The following is a 17,906-nucleotide window of genomic DNA, read 5'->3' on the forward strand; positions in this document are numbered from 1 at the left end:
AACAAAGCAACAAACTACATTCAGTTCAACCACCATTTTGAAGTTTGAACAATCCAAAATCAATTGATTGTGGAATTTGAAGATGAGAGCATCTGCGTAAGCATCAGTAGTTGCTGTTTAAGGTGGACAAAGAGCTCTGGCCACATGGCATACCCGTTACCATATATCCCCAATTTTCAGGAGCTACCTTCCTATTAATTGACCATCCCATCTTTTTATACACAATCATTTCTATCTAAAAAATAAAAATAGAAAACTTGCTTTTGGATGATATTCCAACCTTCTATATATTGGGCCTACACACTCTGCTTAGAGAATTTAACTTTTAATATTAACACAGCCATGAATTTAGCTGTCTTGAGTCGTGGGTTGCATTTGGATAGTAGGAAATGTTTTATCCAGCAAAATATTTCTCATGAAAAATAAATATTTATAAAATATATTATTAATTACAATCTGAAAAAATGGATTTTAGGTTAAATAAAACTAAGGCTGCCTTTGATTACAATGCAAACGCAAATATGTATATTGCATATTTATCTTCTTTTTCGGTTCATGAATGTAAATATGGTTCAGATTTTAAATCGTTTTAGCACTCATATTATTTGTTTAAAATCGGTGCAAAGTGTGAATCCCATCATTAAGGTTGTATTTGGTTTGAAGAAAAAAGTAGAGAAAAGAATGAAAAGACAAGGAAAGCTTTACCAATCTTATATATGATTCCCTATCTTTTTCTTCCTTTCCTTACCTTTTCCTTCAAACCAAATATAACCTAAATGATCCACCTACCTTATGTTCCAATGCCTTAAATTTAGTTAAAAATTTGATTATAAAAAAAAATAATACAAATTTGTATCCAAAATATAGGTATAATAATACTCATTTTTTTAAATACAAAAATGTCAAAAAAATAGGTATAATAATTCTTGTGATAATCATTACTTTTTTACTGTAAAACAAAGGTATTACAAACAAACGCGAACCACAATACATAAATACCCTTGTATTACAAACAAACGGAATCTAATAAACCCACGATTTCATTCTCTCACGGTCTCACTTTCTCACTTTAATTTTGGATAATATTTTATTTTTGAAATAATTATTTTGGATATATTTTGGGAAAGTTGTAGGAGGGGCAATTTTGTATTTACAGCGAATCCTGCAGTCGAAGTGTAACACTCGAAAAGTCTTTGGGAGGGGCGCACTCCTTTTTGTTTTCACCTCTGTCTCGTCTCTCATGGTCATGACTCATGGTGTATTAAATTAATTAATTTTTGTAGAGAATATATCCGATCTTTTTCATTTTGGCTTCAAACAGCCGAACCGCCAACGAGTTCCAACTCCCATCTTCGCTGTTCTTTGTAATCCCTCCCTCCGCACTCCTCCTTTACCAATTTAATACTACTAATAATACCAGTGTTAGCTTCTTCTCACTTAATTTGTTCCGTGGTTACACTTCGAACGCTTTAATTCGAGGTTCGATCAATCGGGGCTTGGCTTCCTCTACAGCGATTTCATCGAGGAGGATTGAATTTCTCTGAAGTTCTGCATAGTTGACAGATCATTTTATCCTTCATAGATTTTCTGATTTAGGCAGAATTCGAGTTAGGTTTTACGAGATGGCTTCCAAGGATCAGAAGCAAGGTGGTGGTTTTTTCTCGTCGATCGCTTCTAGCTTGTCTAATTTTGGCAGTGCAATGCACAAATCTGTTAACGGGTATGGCGGTATGCAGAGCGTCAGTTTCGATCCTTGTGTCTTTGCCTTTTGCGGTTTTACTCTAGGTTTAACGTGTTCATTTTCATCGTATAGAACCCTAATTTTATTTATTATTTTTTTTAGAAAAAATTGATCTTCAGTTGGTGAAGTGGAACTATGTCTTTATTTTTTTAGAGGAATCCTGGATTAGGAATTTTGTTGATATATGTGTGCTTTTCTCCTTTATCTTGTAGAATATGATCACTTGCTTTTCTGTAATTGGAATTTTAGGTTGGCTCTCCCTGAAATAGTTCAAGTCAGATCTTCTTTGGATAGTGGAATTTGGGTAAACAAAGCTTGCTAGAAATTTCTGATGGTTAACTCGAAGCTGGTTCAAATTGTCAAATTTACTATGAAGATAGTCAAGGTTGACTGTGCTTCTTAGCTACACTGGGATATCGGGTACAATTATTTTAAGTTTCTCAGTCAGTCTACTGAATCCAGTAGATTATTGCAAATGCAAACCCGTAATTCTACAACTTGGAACTGGGCGTAAAATCATAGTTGTCAAGGCATCGCCTAGGTGACTGGGCATCCTTGGTTGGGTGCCTCGTTAACGCCTTCACTTATAGCAACAAGACGCCTGTCTAGGTGACTAGGTTCCTGCATAGGCAATAAGGCACCTGCCGCCTCATCATCATCATCATCATCATCACCATCACCATCACCCAAGCCTTATCCCAACTACATGGGGTTGGAAAAATGAATCCTGTTTTGCCATTCCGCTGTTAATGCCATATCCATTGTTAAATTATGAGCACTTAAATCATTTCTAAGTTCTAACTACTTTGACCCAAGTCCTTTTTGGTCCATCCCTAGCCCTTCTAGCCCCTTCAACTTGCAACAGATCAATTCTTCTTACGGGCACTGTTGGTGGTCTTCTATGCATGTGACCAAACCATCTTAGTCCAATCTCTCACTTTATCACCTATTGGAGCTACTCCTATGTTCTTTCAATGACTTCATTTCTTACCCTATTGCTTTTTCTTATTAATATTTCTGTTAAAACATTCTATTATATATTAAATATATCATTTATACTTTGTTTTGAAATTTTACTATTGAAATATAAGAGACCAAAGGGTTTTGAGAAATGAAAAATGAAGAAAGAATAGAAACATAGAGGTTTCTTTTCTTTGTTTTTTCTATTCTCTTTCTCTCCCTGATATTAAATAAAACAACAGCTTCATCCTTTTTTTTCTTTTCTCTTTTAAATTTTTATCATATAAAATTATAGTCTTCTTTAGTTTCTAATTGATATGAAATTGCTCTATTAAATACTATCATTAGTAATTATTTTTGAAAAATATTAAAATTAATATATTTAAAATGTGCTTATCTTTTAGATATGATGATTTGCCACATTTTGAGCGGAAATTTAATGTTCTTAATAAAGATGATTGCTATTTTTTCAATTAATATGTATGCTGAAATGGTATTTAAAGCTAAAGAACTAGCCAAAAAGTTATTTATTTATTTTATAAAATTCTCATCAACTAGGTGCGCCACTATCGCTCAGAATCACCTTGAGCATAGTATGGTAGTAGGGCTAGAAGTGGGGTCACACAATGTAAATATAACTTAAAACTTGAGGAAGAGAATAGTATTGTGTGATTTCTTTGTTTTTTCAAAGATAATGTGGAATTTGGATGTTGATATGGATGGATGTCAAGACCAAAATTAAATTAGAAAATGAATGTGGGCTGGGAACTTTGAAGTAGCCCTACTAGAAGAACTATAGGAGGTCCAAAGGAAATTGGTGGATCCATGGGGGTAGTGAGTGAAGATCTGAGGACTTGACAGATAAAAAAAAATTCTTAGGACTTGGTGTCTCACGTCTTGACAGAGAATATGGCTTGTGATGGATAGAAGTAATGAAACAGGATTCATGTAGGTGGTTCTGCTTTTGAGTTGAGTTGACTAAACTGGGCTATATTGGAAAGCTGCCATCTGAGAGAGAGGAATGTATCATTTAAAGATAAAAGATAGAGCATTTGGAGCAAGATATGGTAATATGCCATAGACAATAAAGCTTCTGAGGTGTACTATTACATGCTTCTGAACAGTTTCACAGGAAAGTATGGATATGGAATACTACTTTCTCCCTTTAGATTTGGGATTATAGGCAAAACCAATTTCTCTCTCTGGATGCTGGACCATATATTTAGAGTGGGAGTTGTACTCCAATTCTAAGGTTTTGTGCACTAAGCTATGGACTTATGAGGAGCAAAGATAACACAGAGCATGGATTTTAGATAAAAACCATCTTCCTTTATTTTGGGAGAACTGGTCAAAGATGATTTTTACTCTATGCTGAACCATTTTTACTCTATGGTGAGAGTGGCACTCTATATCCATAGCTCTGATCACTGAGCTATTGAATTAAAAATAATGGGTTCCTCATTTCATTATGATGTTAATAGCACCCTTACTTATTTTACAATGAAAATAACTGCTTTTTATGTTCCATCTTGATTATCTAAATGTCACCTTAATGTTATGTGAGTGCTGATAATGCCTTTACATGGTTTACTATTTTGTCATATTGATTAATTGATTTGTTCTAGTCATCATAAATTCATAATTAGGCATTGTGCTTTATGCCCCACTTTGTCATATATTTTCTCTCCATATATTGGAGTGATCAATCATTTTAGGTTAGGACTTATATTCTGTGCCTATGTTAATAGTACCTTTACTTGTCTTACAATGAAAATAACCATTTTTTTAATGTTATATCTTGATTATCTAAATGACACCTTAACATTATGTGAGTGCTGAAAATGCCTTTACATGTTTTGTTATATTGCTTATTTGATTGGTTATTTGTTTCTATATATCGTAATTAGGCACTGTGCTTTAGGTCCCACTTTGTCATATATTTTCTTCCCATATTAAAGAGATCAACCATTTTAGGCTAGGACTTCTACTCTATGCCTATGTATGGTAAAGTTGTGTATTATTTAATAGCCTATCAATCATTTAAAATGCTCCTTACTCAGACTAAATTTGGCCTGCTTCCTTCTCTCTCTCTCTCTCTCTCTCTCTAGGTTGCTAGGTTATGATGGACTGGAAGTTATAAATCCAGAGGGAGGCAAAGAAGATGCAGAGGAGGAAGCTCAGCGAGGAAGATGGAAGAAGGAGGTGCTTTATTCTTTTATTACTTTTAGTTTTCTGCAGCTGTTCTATTTTTGCATGTTCCTCTTTCTATTTCAGGTTTTATCTTTTGTAATTGATTATATTCTTGGTTTGTGGTAAAGCTTTTTTCTACTTTTTAAAGAAAATAATAATATTTAATGTACTAGTTCTCTTAATATTATCTTATACTATGAAGTCCTATACTAGTCCCCATAACCATGACAAAGGAATTCATAAGAAAAAACTATGACAAAGGAGTGAAACTTCTAGTTTTAAAGCATGTATCCGTGGTTATGGAGTGAAAATTTTCTCAAAAGTCTGGGATGGGGATTTCTAATGTATTGTATGCATTTGGGCATAAAAATTGGGTTTTGGTTTACCTTTTAGTTTTTATTCTCTTTGAATGAGCCCTCGTTAAACACCTCCTCTTCTCCCTTTAGGCATGTTAAATGAATTGTATTACCTAAAAATAGAGAAAGAAAAAGGGGGATTAATGGATTGTATTACCTACACTTGCTTTTCTCTTTTCTCTAAAAAAATTGGTATTTTTATCTGTTAAAGCACCTTGTTTCACTCAACTTTCCTTAATAAACATGACTTTGACCAAACATACCCAGATCACTCTCTTTCCGTCCACTCACTCCCACCTTGTCTCTCAATGTCTCCACACACATGCTTGTGCATGTGTATATGTGTACACCACTAGGCACTCCAAAAGTTGGTTTTTGAATTTGATTCTTTGACACTCCTATTCCTGTACCTGCAAGCTTTCCTGCTCCATTCACTGGTGACTTGGGTTTCAAAGGATGGTATCACATCTGCCCAGGAAAATGGGTCATAGCTATGTACCTAACTACGTATTATAGATAAGCCTTATTAACCATATGCTAACTTGTTCATTTGTGAAAAAGTAAAAATGAACTTTTGCTTCTGCACCTTTTATTATGTCCTATGTAATTTTATTCTGATCTTCCCCCTCTTTTCTTGCAGGAAAGAGACAGTTACTGGAAGATGATGCACAAGTATATTGGTTCAGATGTTACATCAATGGTGTCACTTCCAGTCCTCATTTTTGAGCCAATGACTATGCTTCAGAGAATGGCTGAGGTTTGTGGAGCTTGTTTTGGAAACAAATTCCTATTCACTAACATATCTGCTTCTGTTTTCTATATGAAACATTACAAGTTTAAATGGTACTTGTTGCAGTTAATGGAGTACTCCTACTTGTTAGATCAGGCAGATGGATGTGAAGACCCTTACTTGCGGCTGGTATATGCTTGTAAGTGATTTTTTTTGGCTCCAAATGTTTATGAGACATGCAAAGTTTTTTTCTGGTATGATGTAGTTATGTTTATCTTTTGCAGCATCATGGGCAATATCTGTCTACTATGCTTACCAACGAACTTGGAAGCCTTTTAATCCCATACTTGGTGAGACATATGAAATGGCCAATCATGGTGGGATTACATTCATTGCAGAGCAGGTTAGTTGTTCAGGATTATGATATTTCTAGTTTTTTTTTTCTTGTTTCTTTTATTCCCCTTTAATTTTTGGATCCTTTTCAGCTGTTGGTGTTCTTTTCATGCATTATTGGTTGTTAAAAAGGCACCTTTTCTCGTCTTTTGCATGCACTTTTGGACCAGCCAAATCATTTGCTATAGTTGATGTTTTATCATCAACATCTTAACAATGTTTTCTGGTTTTTGTTTTACATGCAATAGTCCACTTTAGTTTATTAATATTCTTTTCAATTTCAGGTGAGTCACCACCCCCCAATGAGTGCTGGACATGCTGAAAATGAACATTTTATCTATGATATTACTTCAAAGTTGAAGACCAAATTTTTAGGAAATTCAGTTGATGTCTATCCTATTGGAAGGTATTCTGTGATATTTATTTCTACTTTCTCTATTCTTGGCAACCACATCTGTGTTGAATACTATTTGCTAAATTTTGTTGGAATCTACTTTCTCCATTTGTGTTTGGCAGCTGAGATAGTTCTCAGTAGCTCCTTCTTATACTTCTTGTATTTTTTTTTGTTTTTTATAAATAAATTTTATCGTATATTTCCTCGAAAAAAGTTTGTTGGAATCTAATACTAGAGCATTTTGTAATTTGCTTGATTTTAATATAAAATCCCTATTATGAATATCTTAATACATTGAAATTTGTGCTTGTCAATATGAAAGACACCCATGCCTGCAAAAACGTACCATGCACCCCCAAGAAAAAAACAAAACAAAAAGAATAATGTACATGTGCATATAGAGACATGCATAAGGGTTGAATTCCATGTCAAAGTGGTTGTTCACTATAAAGTTAATAAGACATGAGTTTTGGCCGTTTGTGGCTTCCTGCATCTTTATTGAGTGAGGCCACTAAGAGGTGCCTAATATCCTGGATATAGTCGCCTAGTGATGCATTTATATAATTACAAAGGCTACTTTTGGTAATAGTGGAAATGCAAATATGTACGGATCATGAAAATGCAAAGTTGGTTTGGTTTTGCATTGATAAATTTTGTATTTTTTGGTTAAAAAGTTAAGCAGATTTTGTAATTTTGCCAAACGTATTTGGTTGTGATGGGTACAGACAAATTCCAAGACTGGAATTTTCCTTTTGTACATTGACCAACTTTGAGTGCAAAGTTTGCATCTCTCATTTTGAATGCATACGTTTCAGAAAAAACAAATTTGCTGTCGTATTCAGTACAAAAACGTGTTCTTACCAAATGCCCGCAAAACTGAACTGGATTACAAATTCGCTTTGGTTCAGTGTTTGTGTTCTTACCAAACACAGCCAAAAGAACAAAATCAATTTCCATATTCTATCAATTTTGGACTAAAGCTCTGCTGTCTTGGACTGATCAAAAAAAGATTTGCTTCTTTGAGCGTTATTTTACTTGCATGGATCTGAATCTCCTATCCTGGATGCACTAATATGTTAACAAGTAAAAGTTTAACTCTGAAGTTAAGATCTTTGATCATTTTGGCTTTCCTGGATCTGGAATTCCTATGTGTTTTCTTCAAATCTGTGATATAGGGTCAACCTCTCCATAGTTATTATTGCAACGGGTATTTGTTCAGTTCTGTCTTTACATTATCTTAGAAATCAAAGGGTTCTCTATGTTTGTTTGCTATTGCAGGACAAGAGTGACTCTTAAAAGAGATGGTGTTGTCCTAGATCTGGTTCCCCCTCCCACCAAAGTTAATAACCTTATATTTGGAAGGACCTGGGTTGATTCACTTGGGGAGATGATCATGACGAACTTGACAACTGGTGACAAAATTGTACTATACTTTCAGCCATGCGGCTGGTTTGGGTATGTCTGTATAGATTTCCACATGTTGATGGGCTTTCTGAGTTACAACTTTATTGCAATATTTTAATATATTTTAGCTGCATGTAGCCATTGATCATTTACATTATGATATCACCATATTTGCCCAGATATTGCTGGTTGGCGTAGAAAATTTTGCTAAATGTGTGGCTTTGATTTTTCAAACTTCTGCACTATAGTTCTTTACTAGATGTTCTCTTGTTTTACTTTTACATTTTCCCTATATGAATTGTCTTATTAGAAGCTGCAATTGATTGCAGGGCTGGTCGTTATGAAGTGGATGGGTATGTATATAATGCTGCTGAGGAACCTAAAATATTGATGACTGGGAAATGGAATGAGTCATTGAGTTATCAACCATGTGATATGGAAGGAGAGCCCCTTTCTGGCACTGAACTCAAAGAGGTATTCCTCAATTCCTTAACTGTTTTCTACTCTACCTTTCTGGGGCATTTACATAGTATAACTGTTTTGGCTCAAGTTACCGCTTTAATCTCTGGTCAATAAAATCTATTCATTTATAAAAAAAACTCTTTTGGCTCAAGTTACCCAGATACAGTGAGGACATGGATGGACAAGGTCTTGGGTATGCAACTTACACTAAAAGATGAAGTAGCCAATATATGGCAACCATGCACAAGTATCTGGGTATCATAGATTCTGGCATCACATTTTTATTTTTACATAGTATAACTGTTTTGGCTCAAGTTACTGCTTTAATCTCTGTCAATAAAATCTATTCATTTATAAAAAAGAAACTGTTTTGGCTCAAGTTACCCAGATACAGTGAAGACATGGATGCACAAGGTCTTGGGTATGAAACTTACACTAAAAGTTGAAGTAGCCAATATGATATGACAACCATGCACAAGTATCTGGGTATCATAGATTATGGCATCACATTTTTATTTTTTTTCTTATCTATGTCATAGTAATGATATGCTACCAACGTTTTATCTTATTTAGGTTTCATTAATTATATATTTTCATGTAGTCAACCCCTTATAGTTAGGGCAAGGATTAGTTGAGTTGAGTTATCATAAACTATTAATATATTAAGTCAAGTATTCCTGATTCAACTTTCCTGGTTTAGCAGTATGACATTTCATGCCATAGTCCTTGTGTTTTGTTGTTTCTAAAACACGAGAAATGTTTACGCCTTTTATTTGTTTGTAAAGTGCAACCTGTTATGGTAATATGATTCAAGAGAAGTATTTAGTTTATCATGAATTCTTGATAGACATTGGTTTCAAATGACTGGTGTTTCCTATTTGACAATGAAGTTCTAAAATATTTCCATTCTCAAATGACTGGCATTTCCACCATCTAGTGGAATGTTACCTTAACTACCATGAACAGTGTCATAAAAGTGTCTCAGGCACACCTAGATACATAGGCAAGGCACATTTTAAGGCATGCACCTTGCCCAAACCTAAGTGCAGCCATATGCCTTCTTTTAGATCCTAATGTGCTTTACACCTTTGCAAATGGTTTATCAACTTCTAAATTATCATATGTTGCTGATTTCATACTACTAATGGTCTCTTAACTTTTAAGATAAACAAAAACAAAGACCTTTTAAATACTTGAAACCTCATTCCTTGGAATTAGGATCTTAAATAGCAAAACTTTCAACCAAAGAAGCAACAACTATACAATCAGTATTTGATCTTGAATCCTAAAATAAAATGAGCTGTGACTAAAATAACAAAACCAACCCCATCATATATACCAGCCAAGAGTTTATGTCAGGGATGCTACCCCAAAGGCCTAAACCCCAACACATTGACTTATTTGGGCTTGCCTCAAGGAGCCTCTATGGAGGCGGAAAGCAAATCTCCTAGGATCAGGAATGCAAGCTGTTTAACATCACACTAGTTATTTTAAGTAATGCAACTAAGAAATAAATAAATACATTGGAAGTTTTAAATGCTTGAATTGTTGAGTGCTTGGAGCACTTTGATGTGATCTACTTTTATTTGCTTAACTTCCATGTTTTCACTTTGAACGCATTTTACATGTTTTGCTTATGTATTACTTTGAACCAATGGGCTTTATAGAACATCTAATTTGTTTTAAAGTTCCAGTTTGCATTTTTTATGTATTACCATTTATATATATGTATATATATCTAAAAAGTCTGCACCGCTTGAAAAAGGGACACACACACACTTTGTCTTGCTAATCTTGGAGGCTAGAGCCGCTAGACACCCATCTAGCATGGACATGTTTGGGCTTGCCGCTTGCTTCAAGGGGCTCGGTACAAAACAGCTTGTAAAATTAGAGTAATGCAGTTAAAAAGAAATAAAGAGATTAAAAGTTTCACATGCTTGAATTGTTCAGTGCTTGAATGTGTTTTATATAAAGGGCAGCCGAATGCATGAGGTTCCTGCCAATGCGGGGTCTGCGGAGGGACAGATGTACGTAGCCTTACCCCTGTACATATAGCGATGTTTTCAAACTGCCATTGACCCAGACGGTCGGACTGGGAGCCGTTCTGGCGATTGGTTCCGTTTTACCCCAAACCCGGTCCCTGGCCAAAAACCGTTGAATTGGTCAACAAACCATTGACCCGGACAGTTTGACCACTGAACTGTTCGACCCAGACAATGGTTTGCGGTTTATTACTTATGACAGAACAAGAATGAAAAGAGAAGTTCAGAACTCCAGATCTCTCAGATCAGAGATCTAATAGAGAGAGAGATCAGTCAAGAGATATATATGAGAGAGATCTGAGAGATCTCAGGTTTGGAGATGTGGGAGACCAATCTAATGTTTTAAAGCGTGGAGGCGTGACGCGAGGCGTTCCACTACCTAGAGGTGTGAGGCGTAATTCAGAACGCAAGAGGCGTAAGCCTCCCGAACACAAGGAGGCGTAAGCCTTCTTAAGAGGAGGATGAAGTGGAAGGGGGGATCTCATTTTTTCTTTATTTTTAATAAAAATCTTTTATATTAAGAAGAATAAAGATGCATAACAGTAGTTTAAAGGGGGGGTCTTGTTGAAGCGAAGGCGAGCGAGCGAAGCGGAGCAAGACCCCCCTAACTCAGAAAACCAAATTGGGCTGCATCAAAAAGGGGGCGGGGTCTGGGGGGGCGAAGCCCCCCCAGCCGAAGGGGCAGGGGGCAAACCATTTTCTTTTCTTCCCTTCCCTTCCCTTTCCTTTTATTTTCTTTCCTTTTCTCTTTTTTTCTTCTCTTTCTTTTCCTTTTCTTTCCCTTTCTTTTCTTTTCTTTTCCTTTCCTTTCCTTTCCCTTTCCTTTCCTTTCCTTTCCTTTCCTTTCCTTTCCTTTCCTTTCCTTTCCTTTCCTTTCCTTTCCTTTTTTTCTTTTTTCTTTTTTCTTTTTTCTTTTTCCTGTATTTTCATATCAGGTGTGCACGAGGCGCAAGAGGCGTATGCCTCTAGAATGCCTCATGAAAAAAAGTGCAAGAGGCATACGCCTCTTGCACCTGAGGCGTACGCCTCTTGCACCTGAGGCGTACGCCTCAGAGGTATCAGCGCCTCTAGCATACGCCTCAGGGCGTTTTGGGAGCGCCTTGCCTGGAGGTCCGCCTCCAGGTGTACGCCTCCCACGCCTTTTAAAACACCAGACCAATCTAGACGAGAGAGAGAGAGATCAGATCTACTTACATTGTGTTGTTGCCGCTGTAGTTCGTTCTTGCCGTTGCGGCCTGCAAGTGAGCTCCTCCTCCTCTCAGTCTTCTTTCTTTTCTAAACTCTCTCAGTTGACAGCTTCTCAAACCTCACTCTCATTCTCAAACATTTTTTCTTATGATATTTGTATGTATCTTACCCTAATATTCCAACCTAATGGGTAAGATGATGTATCATTTGTTAAAGACATAAAAGTGTTTAAACCGTTTGAACCATTTGACCCGGGCAGTTGAATTGTTGATCCAGAAACCGGTGGCCAGAGCGGTTCCTTTCCGGGTCGGTTTTTAAAACCTTGACATATAGAGAGGTTTGAATGTGTTTTATATGTTATGTTTAATTTTATTTTTACATTTTCACTTTGAATATGTTTTGTATGTTATGTTTGCGTATTTTAATTTGAGCTAATACTATTTTTAATATTTTTTTTGCATTTTTCATTTTTTTTGACAAATTTAAAAAATTTGCACCTCACTTCGAAAAGGTGTGCGCCTTGCCTTGGGCACTAAAACGCCTTGCGCCTTTAAAACACCGGTTTTAAGAAAAATGTCCCAACTCCTTGTGCCTCACCGTTTTTTTTCTACAATCGCTCTCTCTCCATCTCTCTTACATTCAATAGAAAAAGGACTCAACTCCTTGTTCTTATTCTCTCTCTCTCTCTTGATCGCTTGCAAAATTTTTATTAGTATAAAATTTTAGTCTTCCTTAGTTGATAATAATTGTTTTAACATACAATTGCTCAATGAAATACTTGCATGTAATAGTGCGATGTTTTGAGAATACAATTAAGGGTCATTTACTTAAGCACCCCCATAGTTTAACATATTTACTAAAACCTATTCTATAGTTTACGCTTATGTAAAACTCCTCCTATAGTTTGCAACCTATTTACTTAATTGACCTTCTGTCAAGAATCTTTTATATTACTGTCTGAAAATGGTAACTTGACAACCTATACTGAGTTGAAAATGTTTAAGGGCATGGGCCTATGGTATTTTATTCTGAAAGTACTGCTAGCACTTCATATTGAGGTTTTAAAATCAACCAATGTTTGATTTTCAGATCTACCATACAATGTTTGGTTTCTCCAAAATGAAGAAGAGAGAACAGTGCATCCCATGTTATTAGTTTGCAACAGCATGTCTTCTTCAAATAGAGAATAAAATTGATGAAAAGAGTTGTTGCCGATGTTTCACTAGGGGCAAAAATGACATTTCCATTTATATTTTCTGTAGACTAAATTGGTCCCAACAGACACTAAGGTCAAAACTGTCATTTTCCACTTCAGTTTAATGGAAGGTCTCAATTAAGTAAATTGGTTGCGAACTATAGGGGGTGTTTTAGTAAAACACAAACCATAGGGTAGGTTTTAGTAATTTTATTAAACTACAGGGGGTGTTTTAGTGACCCTAAAATTAATGTTAGGGAAAATTCCCAGTTAGTACCCTGTACTTTGGGCCTAGTGCCACTTTGGTCCCTGAACTTTAAAATGCGACAATTCAGTACCCAAACTTTTAAAACACCCCTGTACTTTCGGGGGCCGAAGTGGCACAGGCCCAAAGTACAGGGTACTAATAGGGAATTTTCCCTTAATGTTATTACTAAAGAGTATTGCTGTTTTTGTCTATTTGCATGCATGCTGATTGTTATGTAAAATTAGAGAACCAGTCTAGAATTTAGTTTTTTGTTGTAAAACTCTAACAACCAGCCACCTACCCACCTAAGGCTCCACTATTTCCTAGAATTGCCTAGGCACCTTGGCATAGGGATTCAAACAGATTAGATTATGATCCGATCCTATTTTATTGGATTTGGATACCCCCTGCCTGATTTTTCGGATCGGATTGAATCACAAAATAGGATCTGTGTGTTGAATTGGATCCTTATTGGATATTGGATATTCGATAAAATGATCCGATGGATTTGAATTTGAATTTGAATTTGCATTTGAATCATATGCATTTTCTATCGGATTCGGATATACCCCAATTTGAGTATGATCTGATCCATTTGCATCCCTACCAACAACTATGTGCACAGGCATATTTGAATGACGATTGGGAGCAGATGGATGTTGTTGAGTGGGCCGGTTTGTTTTGTTGAGTGGCCCGGTTTGTCTTTAGTTTGTTTTTATTTAATTAGGAAGTTGTTGAGTTTTTTATTTTTTAAAGTTGTGACTATTCAGTTTTAGTAGCCGCCCTACTAAGGGCATCCTTGTAATATCTCATCTTTAAGTTAAATATAAATATAATGAGGGGCTGGCAGCTAGGGTTAATTTTCTCATAACTCTAGTTGACCTCCTACTCTTTTCTTCTTCTCCTTCCTTCTCTACTGCTGAAATCTTCACCTTCCCCCTCTTTCTCTCACAAGAAGCTTGACTGAATCAGCAAATAGTGATTTCTACTGATGCAAAGGCATATTTGGGAATCACTTCACGTGAGGATGGAAAAAAAATGACATGACAAAGTCCTTCATACCTCTTGTTGTGGATATTCATAACATGACTTGTCTTCTGCCTGGAAAGAAAATAAAGACTTGTCTTCTAATGAGTTTGGTGGTGTTGACCAGGATAGATTATGTAATTTAGTTCCTATGGACAAACCGGATGGCTAGAAGGGCTTGGGGTGGACTGAAAAGGACTTGGGTGGAAGTAACAAGAAATGAGATAATATAACCATGGATATGCGACTGAATAGAACAAAATAACAAAACAGGATTCGTGTAGCCAACCTCGTATAGTTGGGACAAGGCTTGGATGATGATGAGTTCCTATGGACAAATAAACATACAGTGATCGGAAAATACCATGCATATGATCCTGGGCAATGAAAAATGCCATGTGGTTGCAAGAAGAAACTGTACCTTGGTTTTAGATGATTTACAAAAACTTCCCTGATTTAATGATCATCCTTTCTGATGAAGCTCCCTGCACGGTCCTGTTGGCAAACCTGATTGAATTGAATTCAAGAATCCCAGAATGGTTCCAAAATTTGTTCTGTACTTGATTTTATTTCTGGGTGCAATTTCTGGTGAATAAGACACAATCTATCAGTCATAGAATAGATTTCCTACCATTACCCCTTAAATTCATATATCCTTATTTCCATAGGGTGTTTCTTAGAGGATGGTGCCATGGTGGAACTCTATTTAGTAATTAGCCAGCCCATTCATGTCCATATTAATTGAAATATGAACCAGATTTACATGTTATGGGCAATTACCTCTCATCTCTCTGCTACCTACGTTCAGGTTATGCAAAGAAGGTATTATCTTTAGCATCAGAAGACAATGGTGATGTTCTAGGTGTTCCTTGTATGGTCCCGTGGATGGGTCATTCTGATAATATTGTGCACTTTAATTTTTCTCCTGTTAGCTAACTTAGCTTTATTTTCATTCTTTTCTGGAAGTTGAAGTATCAAAGCGTTCATTTATATACTGCACTAATTTCCACCTATTGTATTGATGCTGTTTAACAGGTCTGGAGAGTTGCCGATGTTCCAAAGGATGATAAGTTCCAGTATACGTATTTTGCACATAAAATAAACAGCTTTGACACAGCACCTAAGAAATTGTTGGCATCAGATTCTCGTTTACGTCCTGATAGATATGCACTTGAAAAGGGTGATCTATCCAAAGCTGGTTCTGAAAAGAGCAGGTCCGTCTGTCTGTCTGTCTGTCTCTCTCTCTCTCACACACACACGTGCACATGCACACACTATTTCACAAGTCATTGAGAAGTATCTAGTCCACGGAGTATGTGAAAGGCCTCCTGTTCTGTTGCTCATCTGTATCTGTGTGGAAAAGGGTTTTCCTAATTTGTCCAGGTAGGCAGTTTCCTACACAAACTTTCCCATTTCTGCCATGTGGAGGAACCCTGCAGCCAGTCTAGACTATTCCTCCTGTTCATCAGTAATAAGTCCCACCTTGTATTGGTGTTTTTAACAACCAAGATTAGCCATTCCATTTAGAGTTTGAATATTTTAATTTTAGAAGTTACTTAATGACTAGAGTTTGATTGAACCAAGGCTAGGATGTTCCAAATGTGTATTTTTGTCTTAACAATTAAGTCATACAGATTATGGCTGTCTTCTCACATACCTATATTTATTTCAGTCTGGAGGAGAGACAGAGAGCCGAAAAGAGAAACAGAGAAGCAAATGGTCATCAGTTTACTCCACGATGGTTTGACATGACAGGTGAAGTGACCCCTACACCATGGGGTGACTTAGAAGTGTACCAATACAATGGAAAATACACACAACATCGGGCTGCTTCAGATAGCTCAGACGGTATTGAGGAAGTTGATGTCAGATCAATTGAGTTCAACCCCTGGCAGTATGGCAACTTGACTACAAAGTGAGGTTTTCTTATGCATGTTTGTTTTCTTTTCTTTCTGTTTTTTTTTTTTCCTCTGGTAGCTGAAACAATCGGAAACAGTTTAGATGTGATTTGTAGAAATTATTGTATTTGAGTGTGTACATGGCATATCTTTTCGTATTCTTATTATTATATTAATTGGTTCAAGTACATTTAGTCATTGTTACTACATTTCTTGTCATTGAGCAATTTGTATGGTTGGTTATTTGGTTCTTTTGGTACGAGATGGGACTGTTTAGGGTCAGGATTACAGAGACCCTAAAAGATGACTCCCGCTGCCAAAAGCTTTTAATTGCCAGCCTATGGATTGTTATTCAATATCCATTGAGATGTTTTTTGACAGTTTTTATCCTTGATAATGTCATCTCTCAACTTATGCCCTGGGGCGGATCCGCCCACATCATGGTTTTCACTTTTCAAAAACAGACCGGACTGGACGGTCAGACTAGAAAAACCGATGACCGGTTTCATTTTATCTCAGAATCGTTATTTTGTCAAAACTGTTGATTTGGTTATCAAACTGCTGACCGGGTATTCGAATCGTCCAACGGTTTTGGTTGTTTTTTATTTTTTATTTTTTGTTAAAAAGGGCCATCCGTTCGCTTCGAATAGTCGGACCGTTCGGCCTGGGAATTGGACCACTGATCGGTTCATTGTCCAATTCGATTTTAAAAACCTTGGCCCACATTATACTTTGGGGATCCTTTGCTGCCCCCCAAAACCTTTTCTAAGACTTTAGTTATAGGTGGAGATGATGAAACCGTGTCATGATTGACTCAATTTCAAACTACCCAAATGAGCAATCGGGAAAATCCAATACCTAACAAGTGTGTTTTTGGGTGTGAATTGACACCTAGTAGGGGTGCTCACAGTTCGGGTAACCAAACCGTGGGCCTTTTTTGTGAACCGAATTGGTAGTACTGGTTTTTGGAAAACCAGTAACCAGAACTGAACCAAAACCAGTCGGTTAATCGGTTGACTGGTTCGGTTAATCGTTGGTTCAGTTTGTTTGTTTTTTTTAGTTTTTATAATATTTATTATAAATATATAATAAAAAATTATAAATATATATTTACATTTATATATATAATGCATATTTATTAATTTAAAATATATATATAATATAGAAAAACATGTATACCGGTCAGTTTGGTTAACTGCCGGTTTTTTATATTGGTTAACCGAAACCGGACCAATACCTTTAGTTTTTTAAAAACACCGAACCGATCAGTTCATTTAACCAATTTTTTGATTCGGTTTTGGTCGGTTCAGTTTTTCGGTTTCTTTGCTCACCCCTAACACCTTTGAAAATTTGATATTTTTTAAATCACTTTTAATTTAATAGACCCATGCCTATACAACAACCATCTCTTTCTTCAAATCCCTATTCTTTTCTACCAAAAAAAAAAAAAACAAAAAAAAAACTATTCTTCAATATGATTCTCAAATCTACTTTTCAATGTTTAAAAATACAAAAAGAAAAAAAGAAAAAAAAACATTGATATCATCTTCGGGGAGCCCTATAAAGAGACATTACCCAATGCTGATCTTAGCTATTTGGGTCTTGAACCATGGACTAAAACTAAACCTAAAAATAACCCTAAGAAGAAGAAGAACAACAACATACATCTCTACAAATTAT

At 36.0% G+C, this 17,906-nt stretch overlaps 1 protein-coding gene across 1 annotated transcript; it reads left to right on the top strand.

Annotated features, from left to right (window-relative positions):
- The first annotated feature begins 1,177 nt into the window (after positions 1-1,177).
- LOC104597169 (oxysterol-binding protein-related protein 3C-like) lies at positions 1,178-16,416 on the top strand. The gene is made up of 10 exons (XM_010258597.3): positions 1,178-1,720; positions 4,810-4,903; positions 5,888-6,004; positions 6,104-6,176; positions 6,262-6,380; positions 6,655-6,776; positions 8,043-8,219; positions 8,498-8,642; positions 15,364-15,542; positions 16,001-16,416. Exons 1-10 carry the CDS (start codon positions 1,623-1,625, stop codon positions 16,245-16,247), a joined length of 1,371 nt encoding a protein of 456 aa, XP_010256899.1. The 5' UTR covers positions 1,178-1,622; the 3' UTR covers positions 16,248-16,416.
- Positions 16,417-17,906: the final 1,490 nt, after the last annotated feature.

Source organism: Nelumbo nucifera, chromosome 2 (genome assembly GCF_055504915.1).
Source record: "Nelumbo nucifera cultivar China Antique chromosome 2, China Antique-T2T, whole genome shotgun sequence".
Lineage (NCBI taxonomy): Eukaryota > Viridiplantae > Streptophyta > Magnoliopsida > Proteales > Nelumbonaceae > Nelumbo > Nelumbo nucifera.